The sequence below is a fragment of the Nematostella vectensis genome, chromosome 6 (assembly GCF_932526225.1).
Source record: "Nematostella vectensis chromosome 6, jaNemVect1.1, whole genome shotgun sequence".
Classification (NCBI taxonomy): domain Eukaryota; kingdom Metazoa; phylum Cnidaria; class Anthozoa; order Actiniaria; family Edwardsiidae; genus Nematostella; species Nematostella vectensis.
The window spans coordinates 5,020,235-5,047,053 of NC_064039.1; the positions used below are offsets into that span (position 1 = coordinate 5,020,235).

At 46.3% G+C, this 26,819-nt stretch overlaps 2 protein-coding genes across 7 annotated transcripts in view; one reads left to right on the forward strand and one right to left on the reverse strand.

Moving 5' to 3' along the window:
- Positions 1–15,006, reverse strand: part of LOC5521514 — a 29,122-nt gene extending 14,116 nt beyond the window's left edge. For both annotated transcript variants that reach the window (XM_001641254.3, XM_032366646.2), the window contains exon 1: positions 14,705–15,006. Coding sequence is in view for 1 of the 2 variants with exons in the window: in XM_032366646.2 (XP_032222537.2) it covers positions 14,705–14,723 (19 nt within the window). In the remaining variant the exon portion in view is untranslated. The remainder of the gene's footprint in view (positions 1–14,704) is intronic.
- Positions 15,007–15,290: 284 nt separating this feature from the next.
- Positions 15,291–26,819, forward strand: part of LOC5521400 (cilia- and flagella-associated protein 46) — a 44,719-nt gene continuing 33,190 nt past the window's right edge. For 4 of the 5 annotated variants that reach the window (XM_048729395.1, XM_048729396.1, XM_048729397.1 and 1 more), the window contains exons 1-16: positions 15,291–15,593; positions 16,393–16,524; positions 17,405–17,469; positions 17,829–17,993; positions 19,582–19,705; positions 19,989–20,083; positions 20,159–20,326; positions 20,591–20,687; positions 20,772–20,870; positions 21,095–21,172; positions 21,555–21,667; positions 21,821–22,049; positions 22,594–22,844; positions 23,534–23,870; positions 24,952–25,094; positions 26,604–26,816. In XM_048729395.1, the coding sequence (XP_048585352.1) occupies positions 15,426–15,593; positions 16,393–16,524; positions 17,405–17,469; positions 17,829–17,993; positions 19,582–19,705; positions 19,989–20,083; positions 20,159–20,326; positions 20,591–20,687; positions 20,772–20,870; positions 21,095–21,172; positions 21,555–21,667; positions 21,821–22,049; positions 22,594–22,844; positions 23,534–23,870; positions 24,952–25,094; positions 26,604–26,816 (2,477 nt within the window). In that variant the 5' untranslated portion in view covers positions 15,291–15,425. Of the gene's footprint in view, positions 15,594–16,392; positions 16,525–17,404; positions 17,470–17,828; positions 17,994–19,581; positions 19,706–19,988; positions 20,084–20,158; positions 20,327–20,590; positions 20,688–20,771; positions 20,871–21,094; positions 21,173–21,554; positions 21,668–21,820; positions 22,050–22,593; positions 22,845–22,900; positions 22,940–23,533; positions 23,871–24,951; positions 25,095–26,603; positions 26,817–26,819 lie in introns of those variants that run through there. The other variant, XM_048729399.1, reaches the window with a different exon arrangement.

Here is a 26,819-nt window from a genome sequence, read left to right on the forward strand (position 1 = left end):
TTTAAAAATGAAACTACACAGAGTCATTTCAAAATTACTTTGAATGGCCTGCCGCTCTTCAAACAATAAGTGTTGTGGGTTAAGAGGTTTGTGTGCAATTTGCATAGCTAAGAAGCATACCTGCTGCTTGAGGTATTCCAGCACACGTGTGAAAAACAAATAGCATTATCAATAGCTGAATATATTATATTGTGAGAAACCAGGATCTGTAATCTCACAGTATAGCTAAAATAACTTGAGCGATAGCTGTTAACCATTGAAGATAAATGTAAACATGAGAATTTGAATATTATTTTTTCTCTGTAAGTTCATATGTTTTGCAACTCTTTAACAGAAAAACATCTTAAATGCATCAATACGATGGACATGATGTGTTATTGACATTTATATAGCAACACAAGAGGGCTTATAAAGTCTGTTTTTTTAACAACATTAAAATCTCTAAAAAAATAAGATTAAAACAAGTCAAGTTATACCAGATTCGTAGGAAAAATGCTATTTATAAACTATTCATTCAGGTACATTTAAGAATTAAGGTACATTAGTGATTAACATGATATTTTTTTCATTGATATACATTTCACATAAACATTTGTAATCCTCCTACAAACCCCCCCTCACTTTTTGATTTGACAAAATAGGGAATAGATAATTAAGTCATTACAAGACACAGTATCATACATACATAAAAGATGACATTGAGAATAAAAGGTACAGCATAATTTATAGCCCATATCTATGTGCTGAAATAGAAAGGAACCTAGTTGATGGAAACTCCAAACTACGACAATTTGGAATTTTCATTTTAAAAATTATTCAAACATTATTATTATGGCTGCATCAAATAAAACAAAGCATGTTGATAACAAAAAAAACTTCATTAGCAACAAAAATGCAACAACCTCCATCCGAGGCATGTTAAATTTTTGAAAAAACTCATTTTGAAACTAAGTGATCACCAGTGCCAATCTGATGGCATCAAATCATCATTTATTTTGTTGAGTCAATTTTCTATAAATTTTCAGTTCAGCTGCTACCCCCATATTTCCAGAATAAAGACTTAGCCTGCAAATTCAGGCATTTACCCGGTGCTTTTATAGCAAAATGGCATTTCTTCCCTCTCTCTCCTAACCCTCCCTCTCCCCTTGTTTTCAATTTTTCCTTAAATCCAAAATGGCGGCTATAAAAACACGGGCAAACACCTGCACTGCAGGCTAAAAAAGACTTTTAGACCATTCTTCAAGATACAGTATATGTATTTAGGCCTACTCAAAAACCCGGAGAATAATGGCAAATTTTTGCATATTATTTTTGGATAATTTTTTATGAATATCACTAAAAACTTACTTTGGGGAAAAGCATGTCCCAGTTCAATAAACAATAAAACACAGCCCAAATAGAAGCCCAACAAATAATGAAGCAAATTTTGTTTAGAATTTGAAGCCAAAGTTTTCAATGGGAAAAAATTGTTTTCATGTTAAATGTCAATTCTAAACTAGTTTCTATAAAGACAGCTAAAGTTCATACCTCCAAAGAAACAAAAAGGAGACTAGAACCTTTTTTTGACTTTTAGTGAATAGAGAAGTTGGTTTGTCAGCACACACTCCCATCCTTTCTAGATGTGAAACTTGGTGTTTTCATGTCATAGTTTGGAGGAAAACTACTGAAATGTCCCAGAAGAACCCATTTACAAAAGTTTGTAAAAAAAAACCCAATCCTTTCACATAATGTAAAAACAATCTTATAGAAGAAACAAAAATCTTAAAATGGGGGGGACTGGGGGGTTTCATAGAAACGAGTGGGAGGCGCGAATCGCCCCTCCGGGCCTCCCAGCCCTGTCTTAGGCTTGGGAGAGGACCGCCTGGAGCAGGGCATACAGTCAGAAAACATGCGCAAGCTTCGCTCAAAGGCTGGTGATAAAGCGACTAGTAACGCCAAGGAGAACGCTCTAAACGCCGCCCACGGGGCGAAGTACACCCTCACGCTAGACCATTCTCTGCTGACCACGGCGTACTGTACCCAAGGGCGCTCTCCCAGGCGCTGCTCTTCGAGATCACGCTCGCAACGGTTGACCAGGTAGTAGTCGGAAGCGATGCTACCAAATTATCCTATGGCATCAAAAATCTAGAGCTGGAATACAAAAGCCTGAGGGACCACAACCTCGCCCGGTCTGCAGCCGCTGCCTACCAAAACGGCACAACGTTCTTCTACGAGCAAGTGAACCTCCACAAGACCTTTGTGATTAGCAAAGGGACGGACAGCATAATCAACAAGAGTGTCAACCTGCCGCAAAGGTCTATGAGTGGTCTGTTGCTCCTCTTTGTGGAACCATACACGGCAGGGGCTCGCTACTCTGAGAAGTTCGTGTACCCCGACATCAAGAGCGTTAGCGTTACGATCGACGGCATGCCAAACAAGGTCTTCAGCCAGGGGCTGCGCCCCACGGATTTCTGGAGGGCCTTCATGTACTCTTTCATCTTCTCTTCTGAGAGCTCCGAGCCGTAGTCATGCAGGATAGCTTTCATGTCCGCCTTGCTCTGGGCCAATCGGCCCTGAGTCGTTCTATGGCGATAACAAGTTTGCTCTGTGGATCGACCTTCGAACGACGATTGGTCATTACCCGCGACGGTGTGCACCTCGAGATAAAACGCACGGCAAGCGGCACGGGTACCATAAACTGTCACGTGTTTGTGGTGGCCGACGCCCAAATGAACCTTATGAACAGACAGCTAGAGTCCATACAATACTGAGCACAGACACGAAGTGCGCGAAGCGCTGCGGCAGCGCGGTATGGACCCGAAAAACATCCCATTTAACGCTCTCATCGTGGGCCCGACGTCATGCGGGAAGACCCGATTCATAGTGGACCGGCTGCGCGGCCCTTTCCGGGGCAAGTTTGACTACATCGTACTCATGTGCCCTACCTTTGTCTACAACAAAACATACGACGGCTTCAGCGAGGGCGACAATCGTCTGTTTGTCATCGCACCTGAGGCGGGTCAGATCGACATACTGCTGAGGTTTATCTCCGCTCTCTTCGAAGGCACTAATACGCTAATCATACTCGACGACTGTGCGGCTTCGAAAGACGTAAAGAGGCGCTCTGACCAGCTCGTCAACTTGGCGTTCAGCGCGCGCCACGTGGGTATTAGCGTGTGGGTGATCACGCAGCAGCTCACCAGCATCACGAAGCCGTTCCGTGAGAACATCGCGGCCTTGGTGGTCTTCTATACCCCGAGCAAGGCGGACATGAACGCTATCCTGCATGACTACGGCGCGGAGCTCTCAAAAGAGAAGATGAAAGAGTACATGAAGGCCCTCAAGACAAAAAAGTTCTCGAAGTTAGAGTTTTGCTTGCGTCACCCTTATACCATCGCCCTAGTTGAACGGTAAGCGCAGTAAACCACCGCCCACGTATGCCCTAGGGCATAACGCATTGATCAACGTGTTGCACCTTAGCCACGGCAGGGGGGTGCATGATGAGCGACGAATACTTTGAGAGTCTTCTTGAGGGGGGCGCCGCCGGCCTCCCGGCCGTCGAGTCGTTGGGCTGCTCGACGCAGCCTGCCGGAACGGCAACTGGAGGTGAGCAAACTGAGATAGCAGACGCGAGGGAGAAACTCGCGACTCTCGTAGCCTCGGGAAAGTCGAGAGAAATAGTAGACAAGGCCCTGACTCACGACGACGTCAAACGCATGAGCGCCGAGGAGGTGAGGAAGTACGAGAAGCGATACGAGACCGCTCTAGCCAGCCGGACTACAGACGCCCTGGCAGACAGCTTTCTGAAGCTTACGACCAAGCTAATAGGCATGGCGCTGCCGATAGACAGTGTGGTCGATCTTCACAATGACCTAGTGTCCGACTACATCATCAACAACGAGCTCCGCACATTGTGCGGAAGCCTGTCTCTACGCTGCGGTCGTTTAATGGCTTTAGCCGTCGGGGCGTTAAACGTAGCACGTCATGTGAACACCGCCGGAACGGCAAGCGCTGACACGCGGTTTCAACACGAGTTAGCAGTCGCGGACTCACCAGTGGTTTGCCCGCAAAAGCACAGTGGCGAGTCTGCCATCCCAGAGCAGACGTTCATTTGAAAGCTTGCCACTTCTTCAGCAACCAAGTAGTTGCATCACAAATGGAAGAACCTCAAGGAAGTACTAGTGCCCAGCATCTCGCGGAACCTGACATACAAGCTGCGGAACAAGCTGCTCATGAACCTGCACGTACACCACGGCGTTGGCGGAGAGAATCACGAGCCCCGAACCACCCGCGACCCGACCTAAACACCCTGGGCGAGTCAAAGCTGGAAGGCGCTTGGCAGAGCGGAACCGACTTAACAGAGCGAAGAAAGAGACACTTCATGTAGTGTCAAAACGTTGGGTCGCCGGTCGCTAGCGAGCCGCAGGGACGCGAGGGCTTGCACGCGCGCGCCGAAGATGCCTTCGGCACACACACCAGTCCCGGAAAGCAACTCTGCTTGGTCGGCTAGCTCGGTTATCGGGGTCGCTGGTCTTCTAGTGTCATTGATCGGCCTCTACACACGTAGGCGGGAGCTAGCTGCCGCGTTCACTCGTACACCAGCTGTTAACCAGCGAGCTACCGATCCGCATGTAGCGGCCGACGACGTGACTCCGCCCGCAAGGCCGCTGGCGGCCGCACAGCAGACCAAGGATCGACCGCTTGCCGTTCCGGCGACAGCGCTTCGCGCTCCCGGACAGTGCAAATCTCGGCTGTTAGCCATGGAGTGAGCAGACATTTAGACACGAGGGCCCCACCCATATCCGCACGTCCGTGCACCGCAATGTCGACGACGCAGCAGAACAAGATTACAAAGACCATCACCGACGCCGCAGTCATAACCAGCCTCGTCGCCGGTATCGGCTGGGTTGGGCGCAAGGTCTTGCGCGAGGACTTTACCAAAGACCCCTCCGCGAACGCCATGAACTACGCAAAAATGACTGCCGCCGTCGCAGGTGCTGTCGCTTTGAAGGGTTACCTTGAGGACCAGAAGATCCTGCCCATGTAGTAGTGTACTGTGGCACACTACTACATTTGTAAGCCATGTATTAGACTCGTGTTCACACACAGCACGTGAAGTGTGCGCACATGAAACGTACACACACTACTCGATGGCCTCAATCGCGATTTTGGTTGGCGGAGCCGTCCTAAACGCGACTGCATTCGTTGGTGGCAACTACCTTGCAAAGTTCCTGTCGAACGATGAGAGCCCTGCCTTAGCTGAGAAGGAGAGGCACGACAAGGCCCTAGAGAAATACCAACAAGACTTTGGACGCTACCAACAGCGGCGACAAAAAAATCCTCGATTGGCAAGCTCAAAGTCGCGAGAGAGGGTCCCTCGCAAAGCAAAACTTCACCGACACTGACTACGCGCTCAAACTCTACAACCAGACCCCGCCAAAACAATCCCCGGAGTCGATGCGGGCTCCTGAGCTGTCCGACTACTACATCCCCAGCAAAACGCAGAAAAACGCCGAGTTGGCGCCGGCGCTCTCGCCATCGGCTACACAGCTAGCCGCTTGCTGTGATGCAGCTGCCGTTCCAGCGCTGCGTCTAGGCGGCCTTTTTCCATACTGCGCGTATACGCATGCGTATTCGTATAAGATGATCGCAGACCAGCTGTGGAGTGCTATGCACGAGGTAGCAGCCGCTGCTAAGCGAGTGATACCGAAAGTGCGGTCGATGGGTGGGTGACACCGAAGGTGTCGTAGCTTTGGTGACATTGCTAACCGAAGCCTCGAGCTGTGGCGCGCAGACAGGGAGTGCGCTAAGAGATTCGCCAATGCCGTTCTCCGGGGGCCTACCGACCTCAGAAAGACCGCCTCGGCACTATCCGAGCAGACGGCAACCGCCTGTTGGAGACTGATACACCTGTTGCAATGTATCGCGATACATTATTGCCGACACGTAATGGCGGCGAAGCGCATGTCCGACGAAGAACTCGATGCGTTCTTTCGTCCTATATACTACGCCAGAGGCGGCTTCCAGGGAGTTACCGCTCTGCATGTCAAACTTCCCAAGGGCTCAGCCTCCATAAATCGAGTGCGCAAGTGGGTAAGCTCGCAGCCCGTCGGGGGCTACACACAGACACCCCCTCCTCCGACTACCTACGCCCACTTCTCGGAGCAGATACCAAACCGTATCCACCAGTCGGACCTGCTATTCTTGCCAACCGACCGCGGGTACAAGTATGCCCTGACTGTCGTTGACGTTGCTTCACGATATAAAGCCGCCCGCCCACTGAGGACTAAGAGCGCGGCCGTCGTCTCCCGCGAACTCGCTGACATCTATGCAGAGGGACCTCTCACATGGCCTAAAGTCCTCATGGTTGATGACGGCACGGAGTTCAATGGTGCTACCACAAAGCTCCAAACAGACCACGAGGTGGAGGTCCGACGGGCTGAGCCAGGGCACCACAGGAGCCAAGCTCTCGCCGAGTCTTTCCATCGCTGGCTGGCACAGCGCCTATTTCGTGCGCAGTACTCGAAGGAGCTTGCATCCGGCGAGACAAACCGCGAGTGGGTTACTGCTTTGCCAATCGTCATCTCGGACATAAACGCAACGAAGACTCGCATGACTGGCTTTGCGCCTAAAGACGCCATAAAGCTGAGGCGCGTGCCTCTCAAAGCCGAAAAGCCCCCCTTAGAGGTCCCCTTAGAGGTCGGAACGGAGGTGTACATCGCCTTAAACGAGGAAGACTTTCAGGACAAGGGCCGACGGCGAGCGACGGACCCGTTGTGGACAAGCAAGGCATACCCAATACTAAAGAGGGTCATGGAGCCTGGACAGTCAGTGTTGTATTACACGGCGTACTCTAAGCACGGCTTCACGCGTTCGCAGTTGCGTAGCGCGACGCTAGCGCCACGCTAGCGTGATCAGCGCTTGTGCCTTCTATTGCAGCTAAAGCACGTGAGTCTGACATTCCACTAGCAGTGACCCTGACTGTCGTCCAGCCGGTCGATACTGAAGCATTGGGGATGACTCTTGGTGTACCCCTGAAGCAGAAGCTGAGTGCCACAGACCGTGCACTTCTTTTCCGCGTCAGCAATCATGCCGAGTACGTGGTCTACCGTCAGAACGTGGTGCGGTCCCGTGTACTTTGTGCGACCCTTTTGCCTGTCGTCTATAGCGTATCGCTTGATTCACACTATAATGAGCTCTTCACTGGGCGTAGCCTGCAGTCCTGTGGGAACCAAGGCACCGGGGGTGTTATCGGGGGGATCACGCGGACTATCTCTGTCGGCGCGCCGCACGCGGGAGATGCCGGTGTATACAGCATTCGTGATCCAGCCCTCTAAGCTGTGGTCTATGATAAACAGACGTCTTGGAGTCTGGGTAGTCATGCCCTGCACCCGGTGGACTGTCCCCCAGCCCGCGTATTTCCACTCGAGGGGAAGCCCGTTAAGGACCGCGTCCCGTTAAGGAACCTCGACTACCGTGCCTTTGTACGCGTCGACCTTCTCACCCCTTTTGCCTGGCACGGGCACCGGCCGCCCTTGCTTGCGATAACGATGCGCGACGCTAGGATCGGGGCAAAGCGGATGGTTGCTGGCAATCGGGGGTAGTTTTTCCTGTGGTGCTCTACCAATCGCTGCTGAACAAGGGCCCCCATCTTGTTGGTCGAGCACACCCACATATCGCTTGGGTGGGCCTGCTCGATCGCCGCGTCGAACGCCACCCCATCCCACTCCTCTCGAAACACCTCAAGCTGTTGGGAATCTGGCTGACACCAAATCCGGCCCTTTATGTCGTGGAGCCTGGAGGAGGGCACGGCAGAGCCGCAGTCGCATGTACTGTACAGCTTTCCGCAGTCTTCACACAGGCAGCGGTAGTCGGACTCGAACCAGCGGATGTTGCCTTGTGCCCACTCCTTGAGCATATCGTGAGGCCCCTCTTTATCTCCCCAGGGCGGGACCTGCCCATAGTCGCCACAACACACTACCTGACACGGCCGCATGGCGAGATACCCTAGGATGGCGCGTAGCACTTTAGTCTGCACCTTACAGCACTCGTCAATGATGATTACTTCTGCGAGACGGTCGAGTTTGTGCCCCAGCTCTAAAGGTCTCCACTCCTCTATCGGCTTCTCGGCTGGTATGCAGAGGTAGTAGTGGTAGGTTTGAGCCTTCACCGCGAGGCGCGGGTTGTTGCGGTGGTCGTGGGCGAGGTCGTTCTCGGGGGTGAGCACCACAACGTTGCGGCCACGGAACATGCTCACCGCCCACTCGGTCTTCCCCGATCCTCCTTGGCCGGCTAGATACATCTTTGCAGAGGCTGCGGCCACTAGATCGCACGGCAGACTCGGCGCAGTGCTTGGCTCCCTAGCCAAGCTCCCCGACTTCTCCGGACCCCAAGCCGCTTCGGGTCGCCACTCGTACCCAGGCTTCTCGTGGCGCCACTCTCCATACCTCGGATTTCGCTCCTCGAGCTTTACACCACTGGGCACCGCCTTTGCGTATATGGCATCTGTGCACACTCGGAGGACGTCTTCGCGAGGGATCCGCCTCAACATGCGTCGCAACGCTATGTTTGTGTACGCCAAGACGAAGGCCCTGATATGGTACCATTGTGAGCGCCGGACACCGTCTTTGTATTGGATCAGATGAGCCCCGTCGGCATGCTCGAAGTTAAGTAAGTCGTCGGTGCCCGCAAGGTTTGTCAGATAAGCGACTACCTCACGGTGGCGGACTACGATCGAGGACTCGTCGCCGTGGCGAGCGCACTTGCCTACGAAACGGACAGCGAGATCTCGACCCTCAGGGTAATGCGAGTCTCCGCCGCCGGGGCGGCACGCGATGGAGTTTGGGAACTTGATGGAGTCCTTTTTTCCGACGCTATACAACACCTCCCTCGCCGTGGCCATGACGAGGTCACCCGAGTCTAACAGGTCCTTGAGCTCTGGCGTGGTGATCCAGCCCTCGTTTCGCTCCAAGTGCTGCCCCACCCACCCCGGAAGTGTAAGGGTGGCAGGCCTCAGCTGAATGGCCCCGGTTAGTTGAAGAACCTCGCTCAATGGCCGTCCCACAACATCCGCGATACGATACACGTTCGTGGGGAAGCCGTATTTCCGTACCAGATCAATGGCGTCCGAGGCGCCGCCGAAGACACTGTCCTCGCATCCTAGGTACGCCGCACGCATGTCGATGTGCGCATGAGGCTGCGCCCCTAAGTTTTCCTTGCTATTCCACACTTTGGACTCAACCTGCGCCGCTGGCCAGACGTTCCTGTATTTAAGAGGCGTTGGCCTGATGTTCTCTCTTTGGGTCCACTTCTTGAAGCGATACCCTATTGCACCGCCCATCGAGTGCGTAGCTTCGGTGTACTCTTGGTAGGCTGGGTGGTCATCAGGGAGCCATTGAGGATCATATCCAGTCTCGTCTGTAAACGCCCTGTCGATAGCCCATCCGTCTTGTCCCGATCGGTACAGTTTGCCTTCGTGCGTGACTATAACACGCCCACACAGCCAGATCCTCGTGCTTCTCAGGATAGCCTTGTTTATAAAGCGAATGAGCACCTCTCGCACTTTTTCCTCGCGCGTTTTTGTGGCGGCACTGGTAGCGCGAGGCGCTGCCTTCCCCTGACATAACGAACGAAGCTTCCCCTCAGCCTCGAAGTCTAGGCCGTGGACGCTCGCGATCGCAGGTGGTTCAGTCGGAAGCTCCGCCCAGGCGTGGTTATTGTGGCAAGGGATAGTGATCCTCGTCTTAGTCTTGTACTTCCCCGAGTCCCACAGGACGTTACCCAGGGCGTCCACGGCTACTAGCTTTACCTCGAGCTTCTTTTCCATCTCAAAGAGGTCTTCTTTGGTGCATCCCGTAGTGGCCAGCTTCTTGTCGAATCGCTCGAGGATCTTGCCTCGTGTCTTGGTTAGACCAAGGGAGCGCGAGGTGCCGCGATTCCTCAAGAAGTCGGCAACATAGCTCACAACACAGTTAGCGAAGGCGTCACTCCCCTCTCGCTCAAACATTGGCCCAGGCTCACCACTTTGCTCAGGTAGAGGGCGAAGCTCGTATCTCACGTAGACGAGGTACTCTCGTCCTTTCTCCCAAACACCCGCATCGATGCCTTCCAGGGCACCGACTGCGATTTGGCCCCCTCTTTTGACTAACGACCCACCGATCTTGTGCTCCGAGCGCCCTTCCTCCTCTGTGATTGGCGCCAATGGCTCTGCGGGGGCCTTACCAACGACCGTAAAGAGTCTGTAACGCCGGTCGAGGTCCACCATCTCAAGCACCGGTGGCAACACTGCGTTTGCCCGCAGAGACTCCCGCTCGTGCGAGACCCACCACACCGAGCCATCGTCATTAATATCAGGCCCCCGCATAACCGGCTCTAGGGCAATGGCACCTGCTCCACCAAGATCTCGTATCTCCTGGTAAACACCGGCGCTTATGTCTCGGCCCCGTAGAGTGGCATCCACGCTTGGGAACCGAAGATGGGCGCCCCCGACGAAGAGAGAATAGTACTTCTCGGGGTCTAAGCTCTCTGGTCCCGGCAGCAAAGGGTCGAACTCGCGCCAGACTTCCTCTGTCCACACTTTCGCCGGTGCGAGCGGCTTAAGCAGCTTGTGTTTGACATCGCCGGGGATGTCCTCGTCCAGGATGTTCTGCACCAGCCCTGCCAGTACGGCGGGCGCCTCTTTGTCACGCATGCTATTGAGAACCTCCTCTATGTAAGCGTCCATGTTTGGGCACACCTTGTGCCACCAAGTCTCTAACTGCCCGTATCACAACCGGCGGGACGAGTGTTTGGGTACACCTTGTGCCACCCAGTCTCTAATTGCCCGTATCACAGCCGGCGGGACGAGTGTTTGGGTATGCCTGTGCCACTCAGTCTCTAATCGCGCGTATCGCGGGCCGCGGTGTCGGACAGGACGTTTGGGTATGCCTTGTGCCACCCAGTCTCGCCTCTCGACGCCACGCATCCTCTGTCCTTAACGATTCGCTCAGCAGGGGCGGCACAACTGCGTCTACGACTGAGTCCCTATGCCGCAGATCCTGCATGGCACGGGGAGGGGGCTGCCCTTACGGAGCCTTTGGAGGTGCACCTTGCAGTAGGTGTCCATGCACCTCTGGCCGCACGTGTTTGCGTGGCCGACCTTTAGCCACCCGCAATAATCTTTTCCGCACTTCATCCTTCGAACGCTCGGTATACCACAGGTTAGACGGAGGTCTAATTGCAAGTCCTTGGGGGTTCGAACTGCATTATTGGAAAAATATAGCCGTGATACTTCATAACAGCTTTATTTATTAGAGTGCGAGTCAGAAAGTTCTTAAGAACGTATGTCATGAAGTACCAAGCTCAATTATCCAAGATGGCGGCTCGACTCAAACACGAAATTAGATCTGAAATGCTTGGCTGGAAACTTTCAGTAACAACCGAGGGGAAAGAGGAGGATGCCTTTGTAGATGGTGTTTTTAAAGAGATCGATCGCCTCTCTGAAACTGTATTTCGGAAACAGGAGGCTTCTGTGGCAAACAAGGACTGCCGTAAAATCGTAGACCTGTGGCCGATGATCGAGCGTTCGATAAAACGAAATACATGATGGTATTTATCGCCGTATTCGTTCGAATCCCTCAATGGCATCGCCCTATTATTGCTGCTTTAGCAGAGAAATCCCGAGAGAAGTTCGAAGTCATGAAAACAAGCATAATTGAACGACCAAACTGGGGGATTGGGAGCAATTCAAGCACCGCTGCACAGGCCACGATTGAAATTACAGAAGTGCGCAAGGCAGTGCGTTTCTTCGATCAAACAAATGTGGAGAAAAAGCGCGTGGGGGGGGGGGATTCGCGCCTCCCAAGCCTAAGACGGGACTGGGAGGCCCGGGGGGGGCGATTCGCGCCTCCCACTCGTGTTTCTATGAAAGGCCCCAGTCCCCTCCTAAAATCTTATTTGTGCCTTCAAAGCACTATGAAAACCTTGGGTGTTTTATAAAAAAATTCCCAGGAAATCAAGAGACCTGCAGTCTCGTGCTCCACTGATCTGCTCTTGAATTCTCCTAAACCAAAACACCTGTGGTTTTCAACTGTTATGCCCTGATGTTTACCACACTAGTATAGGACAACTATAAAAATGTTGAAAGTGAAAGTGCCTCTTTGACTTCTCCTCATAACCAGTCTGATTGTCAATGTCCAGGGTAAGCCATGTCTACAAAAGGGACTTGCCTTAGGCAAGCTGTCATTTGTCATTTGACCTCACTAAGTGCAGAGCTCTGTAGAGAGGCCAGAAAGCTATAATAGAGCTCAAGATTGGTCGAAAACACATCACTGAAGAAAACACAGTCCATTTATTAGCCTCTGTTATAACATAACGAAAAACAAGGGAGGATTAGGTAGGTTTTGAACTGATGAATTTTGAACATTTGGTTGTTTGTTCGCGCGTGCACCTGAATGACGCCATTTCAAGTGAGCGTGCACACGCTGTTTTTGAATTTTATTTTTCAATTCAAATGAGCACACGCTGTGTTTGATTTCTCAATGACAATTTTTGTTCTTGTTTTTATAGAGAATTGACTCCAAACACTTTCCAGAATATGCCTAGTAGTTCTTTCACAATCTCTTGTACTTTACAGTTGTCGTAGTTTGTCGTAAGGCTTTACTTTTTGCTGTGTTTTCTTCTGGCAGTTTCAGAGGTCCTGACTCAATGAAGTCTAGCTTTGAATGGTGACGACTTGAGCAAAAGCTTGCAAAAAAGGGGGCAGAGCTATCCCTTGTATAGTGCCCATGGACAACAAGTATTGGTTACCATAATACCTATATTATGTTGTTTTGTTATGTCTCTTGTGTATGTAAGTGGGAATATCGATCAAGTTCAAAGAGAGCTCATTACAATGTTAGAAGTTAGAATGGAGTTAAAATGCATTTTCAAGCATTGTTTAACTTAAAAAGCAAGCAATGTATGATAACATTTGTGCAAAATTTCAAGCTTTATTGAATAAAAACAATAATGCCATATGACTATATACTGTACACCTATTCCGATTAAAGTTGTCAGGGCAAATGGCAAATGGCAGTTCTACGACAGAAAGTAACCATCTGTATCAAAGAATATGGATAATTCAAAACAATTATTCATTAAAGGTTACTAATGCTTGGCTTTGACATTGCTGGACTTTATTGAACACCTTTAATTTTAAAAATAATTAGTACCCATAAGACATGTATCATTCGCCATTTGCACTGACAGCCTTTTGTGAAATAGGTGTATACATCATTTGTCTTATACCTGCGTGAAAAAAGATACTGGTTTTACCATTAAAATACACCAAATGACACAATCATAGGATCAACCAACTATTTCGTGCCTCCTAAAGAGTAGTAAAGTAGTAAAAAAAAGTGCTCAGGGAAAAGGCTGAGGAAAGACATCACACTTCTTGTCCTGCCACAGTTCAGAAGTTATCAAGGCAGATGCACCATGCATCCTGTTTCAAAATTCTTATTGTATACAGTAACCTGCATGTTACCAGGTATTTGTCAGTTCAAGCGCCCCACTGCTAGTGCAGATATGTAAAGCAATTTATGATTGGCTGCTTTTTTGGGATTGTTTGTCCATTTCTAAAATGTTCTCAGATTGGCTCACACTTTGGTGTGTTATGTTTTAAGAATCCATGTGAGGTTGACAGTTCACCAGGCGCAATGTTTGTTTTTTATACTCAGTGTGAGTTTGATAGTTTGCCAGGCTCAAATCTACAAAGCTTTTTAAATTTCTACTAGTGTTTAGTCTTTGCTAGGTTTCTATACTTAATTTACTTGAAAGAATATTGGGTCTCAAAGTATCCCTTGGCCTGTTATAGTTGCAAGCAAATATTTGGGCAAACAATAAAAAGCAACATAAAACTTGTTCAGTATCTTCCTATGTCAACCTGATATGGATGCTTGTCATATTTTTTAGGGTTCAAAATCAGGTGTCAGGTATTTTTAGGGGGTATCTGACATAAACTTTTTTGTTATAAATGGTAATTTTAGGGCTTCTAGGGTATATTTTTGGTAGAAATTCTGGCATGCAGGTATTTTTAAGGGGGAACTTTCCAAACCCTCCCCCCCTTAAGGGCCTAAACCTCGCTAGATGGTAGAGTACTTTTGTGATCAAACCCTAGGGGTGCAAAGTACAGTTGCAGAAAGCTGAGCATGCCATTTGCATTTGACATAGCAATGCATATGTGCAAACTCCATTCCAATAAACAGCACACTGTTACTGCACTGTGTACTGTCTTTCTAAGAGGATGCAACAGAGAGCATTGTGGCTAAGCTTCTTCTAATTTTGCCCTCTTAAATCTTAACCCACCGCATTTGCTGAATTGGGATGGAGTGTATGTTTTCTCCCGGAATCTGATGAGCTATGACTTCAAGATTATCTAATAGTGGGGATCACCATATCCCCTTTGCTACATGGGTATAAAAAAAAAAAAAAAGAAGTTTTAAAAAGGCGAAAAAATATCCATTGTAATAAAAAAAATGTACCATTAAATTCCATTAGATCTCTTTGGTCCTATAACGGCAGTTACCGATGATCGACATTTTTGACAGTAGCTGGTTATAACTGCTTCGAACAGCTGTTCATTACCATGGCCCATTGACTAAACCGGTACATAGTAAGAGTAAAAATACAAATCGTGCCTTCTAAGGCGTGCGACTCGCAAACCTACCAACATAAAATAATCTAGTTGGAAGAGAACTACTCTTACCTTGGTGGAATAGTAGCATCGTAAATGAAGTAAAAATCGCGTCGCCTTCCAGTATGATTGGCAGTTTTTCTTTCACTCACTATCCATGGGGTCTAGAAGCAACGTCTATTTTGTCACGATCAACAGCCAATATCGGTCTATTTAGCCATTTTCCAAGACCGAAACTCGTTGTGTAGCTCCACAAGAATAATGTCATCCTTATCATGGTACTGGTTTGATTATTATAGCTACAGAGAAGTGAGAAATCGTGGTAATTTGTCGTTCAGACATCCGCAAATGACCACGAAATTTTGACTAAAATATTTGGACCCACCTACTCGGGTCCAGTTTTTTTCATGATCATCACGTGATTCTGTTCAAAATCAAACTTCCCGCCCCAATACCCCAAACACAGGCGACCCACATTATACGTTATTGAATTTCTTTTCCTGTTCTTTTAGGAAGGAAAAGATCTTCAAATGTACCAACGCATAAAACAGAGAACTTGAACTTGAAGTGTCGTGGATTGTGTCACAAACTATATACATTCTGATATTCATAAAAAAAAAAAAAATGTGATGTTTAGGGTGTGCTGTGGAAAAACTCCAGCGTACTTGGTTCCCATAGCAGCCACTCAATTTCAAAATGGCGACCAACACAAACCAACTCCTGCTTTACTATCCGTAAAATAATCCAGATTTTAACCTCTGTTTACCATCAACCAGCTCAATAATTAGAGAAAATGGACAACAATATAAGAAATTTGATCTATACATCTTCTGAAGATAACAAAGACAACAATTTGAGCGAAGCTTACTCAAAATTGAAAAAAGAGCGACAGGCCGTGGGTGATACTGCCGACACAGTTTCACCTGATTTGTTTGTGCTATGTGCAGAGGCCGCGTACAAGGTAATAATCAGTTATGAGTGTATCTAGGTGAACGATTTGATGTATAATAACATCTGTTTTAGTATTCTAAGAACAATCTTCCATATTTTCTAATTTCAATCAAGAAAGGTTCCTCAATATGAAAATTTTCTACGCTTCAGCATTATAAGATCACTCCCACCTTTATCTCATTCAATATGTTTGTTGCTCATATTATTTTATTAGAATCCCGTACCCAGGATTTTTCTTGGGGGGGGGGGGGGGGGGTGCGGAATTCGAAAAAGTGGACCTAATTTTTACTGGGGGGGGGGAGCTGATCAAAATCTGACCACCTCCGAAAGAACAAAGAGGGATGTTTTATGCCTTTGGAGTATCTCCACAGAACGTTCTATTGAGAACCGAAAGTGGACCTTCGGCCGTTGTGTTGGGAGGGGGGGGGGGGTGTGTTCGCTTTGTACACCAGGAAATAGTACTTTGAAGACAAATTAAAACTTTAAAACTGGGTACGGGCCTGCTATTTGTGGGATACAGCTTTTTATGTATTACTTATGTTGCTGCAAGTAAAATTGGTAACTTAAAAATACTAGAGTCCTCAAAAGAGTCCTCAGTTGTTGAAAATAGAAAACTAAGCAAGAATGGTACACCCAATTGTTCTAGCTTAATTAAAACAATAAAGCTAGTTCTACTTTCAGCTACAATTGAACTCTATAGTGTCATTTTAACAATCCCTTGAGAGCATATATTATTGGAGTAGTCCATTTCCATTGAAGATGTGAGATGTGTATTCAAGTCTTTTTCATTTTTTCATGCTTTTTTGTAGCTTGGGAAGTTAGATGTGATGGAAGATTGTATTCAGATGTTCTTTTTGAAACCTGTTCCATCAAACCAGTTTCTGTGTAGAGCATACTTCTGCCAAGCCCAACTTCATGCTCCATCATCATCTGAGAGTCCTGTAAGTATTATCAGTGGGTCCAATCAATCCTAGGGGGGGGGGGGGCGGCACATCCCTGTTCAGTTTCATGAATTAGGGGGGATACCCTCCTCCTTGAGGTATAAGCCTATCAGCAGGTATGTTGGTTAAAAATAAAAATAAAAAAGCATTGCATTCTAGCAAGTTATGTTTACATGGTGGTGAAGAATATTTTCCTGATTGGCCCTAAATTAAATTCGTGATTCGTGAAAAGCCTAAAAATAAATTTGTGAATCGTGATTGAGTAATCTATTGTGTTTCGTGATGGGGGTATTTTTACTTTCATGACTTGTGATTTTGCATGGCTAACTTCGTGAAATGTGACCATAGACACGAGATTACTGAAAAACGAAATTCATGTAACAAGAGTGACTGCAAAGCAGTGCTCAACTTGACAGGAGCTGTAGTGCAATCACTCCATCGATTGTAATGGTTTTTTCTTATCACAATTCATACATTTATATGTAGAAGTATAAACATTGATGTCACTGTGTGTAAGTTTAACTGAGGAGTGCAGCGTTGATCTATGTATAAGAAATCATATTATATTCAAGAGCAAAGCAAAATTTATAACCATGATTCATGATAGCTTCTTTTTTTAAATTTTGATTTGTGAAAGTCTGAAAAATGACGTTTTATGATTCGTGATGGGCAACCCCTCATCACCACCCTGTGTTTAGTTTGATATAATTTGTGTCTGAGGATCCGGTTGTATTTTTGATATACTGTACTGTATATCTTTATACCATCAAGCAGTTACTGTTAAAATCAAAACTGGACTATTGTGAAATACCTTTGATCTTTGTACTGTACCTGTGATCTGTATAAGCTTTATGTATTTATTTTTTGTTTTTGTTTTTAGGAACATTTTGACAAGTCTGTTGAATTCCTCCTTAAGGCAATTAACTTTGCAAAAAAGAATCCCAGGTGAGAGAATTGACCATTGGAACTGCAATAGAGGCCCTTTAACTCAAACTTTTAAGATTAAAAGCAATTTACTGTGTTCTTTTGTTTGTGCAAGAGTCTCAAAATTGTTCATGTTAGTTGGGAGTATGAGTTATTTTGTATAGAGCTTTCACTGTTGTTGGAAAAAAACTCTTTCCAGAATTGCTTTACAGTAAATTTTAATGCTCAGAGAAATATTCCATAGTTAAGTAATGAATGTTAAAATTAAAACATTTTTTTAAATTGTTAGAACGACAAAAGTGGTGATTGCATATATCTAAGTAGCATACATACTATGCATACTTCTGTGCAGTCCTAATAAGCTTTAATTTGTCTTCAAGGTACTATTTCCTTGTGTACAATGCGTCTGTCCTGTACTGGCAGTTCTGCCGGCCATTTCTAAGGCCAAATTACCGGAAATACCTGGCCAAGAGTCTTCACCAGGTTGTCAAGGCATTGGATGACATTGACGATAAGGACTATGACTGGCGTGCTCAATTGATGATGTAAGATTTTACCTTATGTGCTTCACTTAGAGGCCATGATAATATGGTACTTAAGGATACGGTTCACATTGGTCGACGAAAATGGCCCAAAAAAATTTTATGGCAAAAATATGTTTATATCATTATGTTACAATTTTCAACTAAAAACATTTAAAAAGAAGAAAAAGAATAAACATCTTCACCTTTGGTGTCAAAATCTTTCAATCCTTTTAGCGCACCACGCCACATCCGGGGCTTCAGAAAAATTCCAATGTTACCCAGCAACCCGCGTCTACATTGTGTGGTATTTTTCATCGGCGCTTGCACTCATATCTCGACACTGCTCTCTTCATTATTTGACTTATTTTATCTGCGAAAACCTTCATTAACCATGCCTTGAAAACAAACAAGCGGTTGGAGGTCAAAAGCCGGGAAAAGAAAGTGAGGGACCAATTCCCAAGGCCCAAAAAGAGAAAGCTCTACACACAAGTTCTCGGCAAAATTTTCACCATCTCAGCTAGAAAAGAAAGCAACATTTGTTGGAATAATTTGTTTGAATGTGTTTCCAAGGCCGATTCGAACATGCTCAAAATGAGAATGCATGGTATATAACTTACCCAATTGCTAACATAGCTGTCAAAAAATCTTGCTTCGTAGCAAGCGGAGTTTCAGGATCGCCTTTTTTCTGCCTGCACGAGTTTTCCTTTTTGCTTTGCCATGTTCTTTCCGTAAAAGATTGTGATCTACTGACCTGACCGCGTGAGGTGACCGTGTGAGGTCTGTCCTGTTGTGGGTTCGTTCTTTTTCTGAGATTGACACCTACCGTCGTGATTGGCTGATGCCAGTTCCTATTAGGTGTTGATAAAAAGTTATTCTCGCCTAAAGGCTGGAAATAGCCGAAATTTGCATGCAGCAACTTTAAAATAAAATAACTTTTCAATGAAATACAAAATTGGAAAATGAGAACTCCTTTTGAAGATTGACATGTGCTGATTGAAATAAGACGTATTGCGTTAACCTAGGCGCGAAGCAGGGGTACCAACATTTTCGCCGAAGACAACAGTATGATTTTTCGTATTTCGGCCCCTAACTAAAAAACAAAAAAACTCCCTATGAAAAAAGCCATGACTAGATGCTCAATTATATTACGAATCTTAGTATGTGCAGTTTTTTGTTATTATTACAAAAAATCTGATAAGTACATTTAATTTTTAGCGGGACACAGTCGCGAAGGTGAACAGTAACCTTAATTTATGTTACTTCAGCTGTTCAATCAAACTGGGATGGTTTTTCTATTTGAGAATGAGGTTTAATCAATAATTACTTAATTCAGCCAGATTTTGAAATACTAGAACATGTGGTTATTGATGTGGTGAAGTTTGAGAGTGGTTAATGATTAATTGTGTTCCCATGTATGACATCTATTTGGGGGGACTTTTCAAATGGTAACATAGTGGTGGGAAGGTATTTATTTCAAATCTATAGCAATATTTGATTCATCATGGAAGTACAGTACAGGTCTTGAGTGTGTGGCACAGTATTACCCCCAAAACTTTACTTGCCCCAGAATTTCTTCCTTGCCAAACTTTGATGCTTTGTCTTCCTATAGAGCTCTGATTGAGTGTCATGTCGATGCTGGGCGCAAAGAGGATGCCACACTAGTCAGTAATGCCACCTTGCAGTTCACTAAAAGTAATGTTCCCAGCCTTTACACCACTGTCCTAGGATTGCAGGTATGCACATTAAAGCTTAAGAAAAACACAATTCACCCACACATTTTTAAGAAACACCTGTGTTTAAGATGACATGGGTGCCATTTATTTTAAAAGGCCATTTTGGTTTGCTTTTTCTAGCCAATGATTGAGCTATATAGCAGGCTTCTGCATCCAACTTGGGGGGAGGGGGAGGAGTATAAGGGACAGCCTCATATGGTGTTACCGAATCCATGTCGTGTGCACTGTTGATTTGATCCTTAATGTATGTTTCTCGCTTTTTCACAAAAAATTTGTCTTTCAGATTCGCTACAGACTTATTGATATATCAAAGGTTTCCAAAGAAACAAAGTCTTCCAATGAGTTGTATGTCTTTTACAAGATACAGCGACTAAGAACGTGAGTCAAACAACAACATTTTACCCCCAACTCTCTTTTAACCTTGGGAAAGTAACGTGAATATTTTTTTTCCAGACTCATTGAGACAGAGGATAAATTAGATGTTGAGCAGGAACTTGGGAAACTTCTCAAACTGATCATAAAAGGACCATCAGCTGAAACAGATCGTTCTAGTACCGCAACGTCAAGTGCAACAACAACCAGCAAGTCCAGTTCACCTGCGGTCCTTCCCACAACCGACAGGTAAAGGTTGTTGCCAATCTAGAATTAATTTTAAGTCTGGAATTTAGCACCTTTTACATGGTTTCCACCAAATGCCTGACTTCTTAAAAACTTGTACCGGGTTCCGGGTTCTTTAAGGAATTGCTCTAGATGAATGAAAAAAGAGACTTCTAGCACTAGGAGACACGTGTAAACAATGTAAAAAATTCTAATATCAAAAACCAATTTGTGTCTACTGTACCATAAAGGTACTACTGTACATATTTACCATAATGTTTTTTATAGGGTTCCATTGTTAGTAGACTTGGCAAGGCTCTGCCTGGAAAATGACCGCCATGAATTGGCAGCAGAATGTCTAGACAGTTTACGAGGTCCAATTAAGGTAAACATATAATTTTCAAATAGAAAAGGCAACAGCCATCCCATCTCAATCCTCTGAAATGTTATTGTCTTCTGTTTGTCTCAGGATCTTGGGATGTCATTAGAGGTTGAGTTTATGAAGTGCGAGCTCATGGTTAAATCTCTGGGAAATAAAAAAGAAAACTACAGTAAAAATGTTGTTGAGGTACTGTACTGTATATACAAGTAACTCCTTACCTTACTATATGTACATTATTATATGAATGGAAAACTTACGAGTCAAGAGGTGGCATTATACCTACCATCTTTGATTCCCTGTAACTACAGCAGAATGGTAGTTATTTTTGTGTTTCCATGTTTATTTTTAATTGATGCTTAATAGCATAGTTTCCACTTACAAGAGTGGTGTATAATTACTTGGTCCACTAGGTTCGTATTAAAGCCATCCAGAAGCATGAGCAGTTCTTGATCACTGCTATAAGACGTGGAATTCCAAACATTATCCAGGTAATCAAACACCTTTGGTGTCTTTTTGTCCTTATCATGCTGTAATTAATTTATTGCACTGGCGGATCCAGACTTTAACAGTGGAAGAGGGAGGGGGGGGGGGGGGGGAATAAGAAAAAAAAGTGGAAATACAAAGTTTGAACAGACATTCATGAAAATGGGGGAACTACAACCACCCAATCTTTTACTAAGGGATCATCACGCGACACTATGGCTCTATTGCAATATTTGTACATACATTTTTGTGAGAATAAAACTATCCTTGGTCTCTTTCAATCGTTTATAAGATACATTACAAGTTAAATTCAATATTTAGAGTGGTGATTTGTAATTTAGCATATCGTAGAAAGTCACTGGTTATTGTATTTGTGTTATATTCCAGGCTGGCTGTGTGACGATGTGGAACCTCTGTCTGCCCCTCCTTCAGCCAAACCTGAGGCATCACGTGCGCAAACAGTTGACACTGATGGCACAGGCTCTCGAGGATATAGACAGGTACACTGTGTATTTTGTTTCAATACTTGTTGGCTTGTAAGTTGATGCCATTCAGACCACATTTTCTGCATACTTATTGGCTTACCCCACAAAATTTTAGAGGTGACCACGATAGCGTGCGTCGCATTGTAATCGTCTTAAATTCCTTTGTAGTTTGCTTGTGGTCCTGCGTTGTCAGTGCCACATGGAGCTTGCCAAGTGCGAGGAAGACGAGGGTCAGTTGGAGTACGCCCTTACCCACCTCCAAAAGGCTCTCAGTCTGGATGACTCAGGACAGTACAGAGACAGACTTAAGACTTCTTTGACTCGCCTGCAGCTCAGAGCTACACTGTACAGGACCCCTGACAGACCCGAGGACCTCGCGGCCATGATCATTGAACAGGTCAGGGGAAAGAGCCACTTCTTAGAAAAAGACAAATCAAGTTCTTAAAAAAACAGTTCTTAGAAAAATAGAAATAAAGTTCTTAGAAAAAGTGTAAAAAAAAAATCAAACTGCCACAGTAAACATAAATATTATCGTATATAGTAACTTTTGTACGCTTTCTGTTTCCATTTATTTTCGCAAAATTGTGGTTACGTGTTTGATAGAGAGTTCATTAGAACCGGGTACGATAAAAACTCATTTACCGAGATTATTTCCATGATCTTACTTGATTTAATGGTATAGTTTAGATATACAGTAGGTTGAAATTGAAACGATACTGCGAAAAAAAATGTCAAAGTTTGAATAATTATACAGGGATTGACATGGGAAGTCATTCAGAAAAACAACAATGTCTTTTGGAGAACTTAAAATCAATTTTATTCCAATGGAAACAACAGGTGATTACTGACATGTTAACGTTCTTTAAATTAGAATAAATTTTTTGACGCCCATCGGTAAAAATTGCTCGATATTCTGTTGACATTTTTCTTAATCATTCTAGGCACGAGCAAGTGACGATGCCAGTACAGTGCGTATGAAGCGTGCGTCCCTCGTCAAAGCAGGCGAGGCTCTCTCCCCAGACGCCTTCATTCACGTGATGGATAGTGAGAATGACACGAAGGATCCATCAGGAGCTAAAGGACCGCCCACTCCCCTCGGCAAGCTTGCAGGGATGGCGACACAGTACCAGAAGGCAGTCAGTAAGGCGGCGGGCCATCTCAAGCGACTTGGTGACGAGAATGATCAGGAGAGGTAAGGGCACGTACTGACATAAGGGTTGCGGTAGTAGGCAGCGGGCGGCGGCTGGTCCATCTCAGGCGACTTGGTGACGAGAATGATCAGGAGAGGTAGGCGTGCACGTACTGACATAAGGGTTGCGGTAGTAGGCAGCGGGTGGCGGGCGGGCTCTCTCAAGCGACTTGGTGACGAGAATGATCAGGAGAGTAGGCGTGCATATACTGACATAGAGTTGCGATAGTAGGCCATGTGGTCAAAACTGTCAATAGAACATCACATATGCAAAACCGCGTGTCAGATATTCTTGACCCAAGGGCCTTTCTTATTTCTGCGCACGTGTCCGCTACTTTTAGCTACTCTGGCTGCTGACTCAAAGCTTCGCTCGCTCTGGGAACGCGATTGGGACATACCTGCTGAAGACATCTTATTATACTGTAGCAAGCTCAAAAGAGACTATAAATTGGTGCGTTTATTCTTGACACCCCACTATGGCCCTTGTAATAATCGGTTGTATTTGTCTTTCTATAAACGTCTGTATTTGGTAGCCTACGTAGCAGCTAAAGAAAAGGGGGGGGGGGGGGTGGGAGCTCCTCTCATCTCTCCGTTTGAGCCGCTACGCTGGCTAGTATTTTATTTGATTAGGGTTCATATCTAGGCGAAACCGACTCTAATATAGTAACATTATTGTTTTTTTTTTACATTAGGGCTCGTATCTGGGCGGACCTGGCCAAGACAGCACGCAAACAACACGTGTGGGACGTGACGCGTGTGGCCGCGCGCTTCTGCCTCCTCTACGACAACGGGCGCTGGTCGAAACGCGGCTCAAGTGGGCGAGGTGCGCGTACTCTCCCCGACAACAGTGAGGAGGGTGCCCCCCCGAACCCAGGCACCAAGTCCCCTGGACCACCCAAGCAATCCGGGGGGGATGGTAAACTAGACCCTACAGGGATGAAGCTGTTAGAGCCTGAAGGCATAAGCACGTTTAGGGTGGAGCAAGACTTGATGAGGACTTTGGCTGACGTTCATTTTATATACGCTGAGGTATGTCAAACCTTGAATGCAGTGAGCGCCGTGGTTCGTCAGTGCTCAAAGCTCGTCATTTTATATACGCTGAGGTATGTCAAACCTTGAATGCAGTGAGCGCCGTGGTTCGTCAGTGCTCAAAGCTCGTCATTTTATATACGCTGAGGTATGTCAAACCTTGAATGTAGTGAGCGCCGTGGTTCGTCAGTGCTCAAAGCTCGTCATTTTATATACGCTGAGGTATGTCAAACCTTGAATGCAGTGAGCGCCGTGGTTCGTCAGTGCTCAAAGCTCGTCATTTTATATACGCTGAGGTATGTCAAACCTTGAATGCAGTGAGCGCCGTGGTTCGTCAGTGCTCAATGCTCGTCATTTTATATACGCTGAGGTATGTCAAACCTTGAATGCAGTGAGCGCCGTGGTTCGTCAGTGCTCAAAGCTCGTCATTTTATATACGCTGAGGTATGTCAAACCTTGAATGCAGTGAGCGCCGTGGTTCGTCAGTGCTCAAAGCTCGTCATTTTATATACGCTGAGGTATGTCAAACCTTGAATGCAGTGAGCGCCGTGGTTCGTCAGTGCTCAAAGCTCGTCATTTTATATACGCTGAGGTATGTCAAACCTTGAATGCAGTGAGCGCCGTGGTTCGTCAGTGCTCAAAGCTCGTCATTTTATATACGCTGAGGTATGTCAAACCTTGAATGTAGTGAGCGCCGTGGTTCGTCAGTGCTCAAAGCTCGTCATTTTATCAAGGCAAATGTAAGCGACTAGTTTTGCATATTTTTTTTTCAACCGAATGATATGGTTTGGTCGCATTTTGAAAAGTCTAGTAAACTAGTCTAGTATGCCTGGTCGCATACCTTAAGCCCTGTAGGTGAAGTTAGGGGAGGGGGGAGGGAGTTTGAGGGAGTTTAAGAATTCGCCAGAATTTACGAGACGAACAGTACACTCACCTACACTAAATGATGTACAACTGCATCCATTTAATGAAGTTGCATATCCCTCTCCCAAGTACAGTAATAACACTAGGCGCTAATTGTCATTTAACCAAGTACATGTACTACTGCCACACACTTTACACCTGTTTCTATTCCCCACAGGCCCTAGTTCAATTCCTGCGGACTCAAAATGTACAGTTGGGTGATAAGCCTATCCCTCCCGAAGACACCGTCAAGCTGCGGCCTAAGCGCTACGAGGACCAGCAGGTCAACCTTGAGGAGCAGCCTGAGTGGGTCACATACTGGTAAGATGAATAGCGCATCAGATTATCCAGACTACAATATCCATCGTGTGATTGTGGAATTATTTTCTCGTGATCACGTCGTGAATATGTTACCAATGGGTGATTGTGTCGTGGACAGTCATCATTGTTTATCCATATCTGTAGCTGTATCCTTCTCTTTATCGCGCCGTTATCGTGCCGTGAACATCTCGTGATCGCTTCGTTATCGTGCCGTAACCATCTCGTGATCACGTCGTAAACGTGCCGTAACTATCTCGTGGTCGCGTCGTCAATTTGCCGTTACCATCTCGTGATCGCGTCGTCAACTTGCCGTAAACATCTCGTGATCGCTTCGTTATCGTGCCGTAAACATCTCGTGATCGCTTCGTTATCGTGCCGTAAACATCTCGTGATCGCTTCGTTATCGTGCCGTAAACATCTCGTGATCGCTTCGTTATCGTGCCGTAAACATCTCGTGATCGCTTCGTTATCGTGCCGTAAACATCTCGTGATCGCTTCGCTATCGTGCCGTAAACATCTCGTGATTGCTTCGTTATCGTGCCGTAAACATCTCGTGATCGCTTCGTTATCGTGCCGTAAACATCTCGTGATCGCTTCGTTATCGTGCCGTAAACATCTCGTGATCGCTTCGTTATCGTGCCGTAAACATCTCGTGATCGCTTCGTTATCGTGCCGTAAACATCTTGTGATCGCTTCGTTATAGTGCCGTAAACATCTCGTGATCGCTTCGTTATCGTGCCGTAAACATCTCGTGATCGCTTCGTTATCGTGCCGTAAACATCTCGTGATCGCTTCGTTATCGTGCCGTAAACATCTCGTGATCGCTTTGTTATCGTACCGTAAACATCTCGTAATCGCTTCGTTATCGTGCCGTAAACATCTCGTGATCGCTTCGTTATCGTGCCGTAAACATCTCGTGATCGCTTCGTTATCGTGCCGAAAACATCTCGCGATCGCTTCGTTATCGTGCCGTAAACATCTAGTGATCGCTTCGTTATCGTGCCGTAACCATCTCGTGATCACGTCGTAAACGTGCCGTAACTATCTCGTGGTCGCGTCGTCAATTTGCCGTTACCATCTCGTGATCGCGTCGTCAACTTGCCGTAACCATCTCGTGGTCGCGTCGTTATCGTGCCGTAACCTTCTCATGGTGGCGTCTTTATCGTTCCTCAACCATCTCGTGGTCCCGTCGTCAACTTGCCGTAACCATCTCATAATCGCGTCGTCAACTTGCCGTAACCATCTCGTAATCGCGTCGTCAACTTGCCGTAACCATCTCGTAATCGCGTCGTCAACTTGCCGTAACCATCTCGTAATCGCGTCGTCAACTTGCCGTAACCATCTCGTAATCGCGTCGTCAACTTGCCGTAACCATCTCGTGGTCCCGTCGTCAACTTGCCGTAACCATCTCGTGGTCCCGTCGTCAACTTGCCGTAACCATCTCGTAATCGCGTCGTCAACGTTCCTTAGAAAAGCTGCGGCTCATATGATGATTTCTTGTTTCCACAGTAACTGGATCTCGTCGTTATCCCAGGAGGCGGTCTCCTCGTTCCAGCGCGCCGCCGAGATTGGCGTAGAGCTGAACGAGCCCTGGTTGATTTGTAACTCGGCGGTCTACCTGTGGAATTACACAAATCATATGCTAACACAAGGCCGGTACCGCGAGATTGTGCAGATATACACGCCGGTTCTGGACGCTATGAAGGCCACAGGGCATGACGGGTA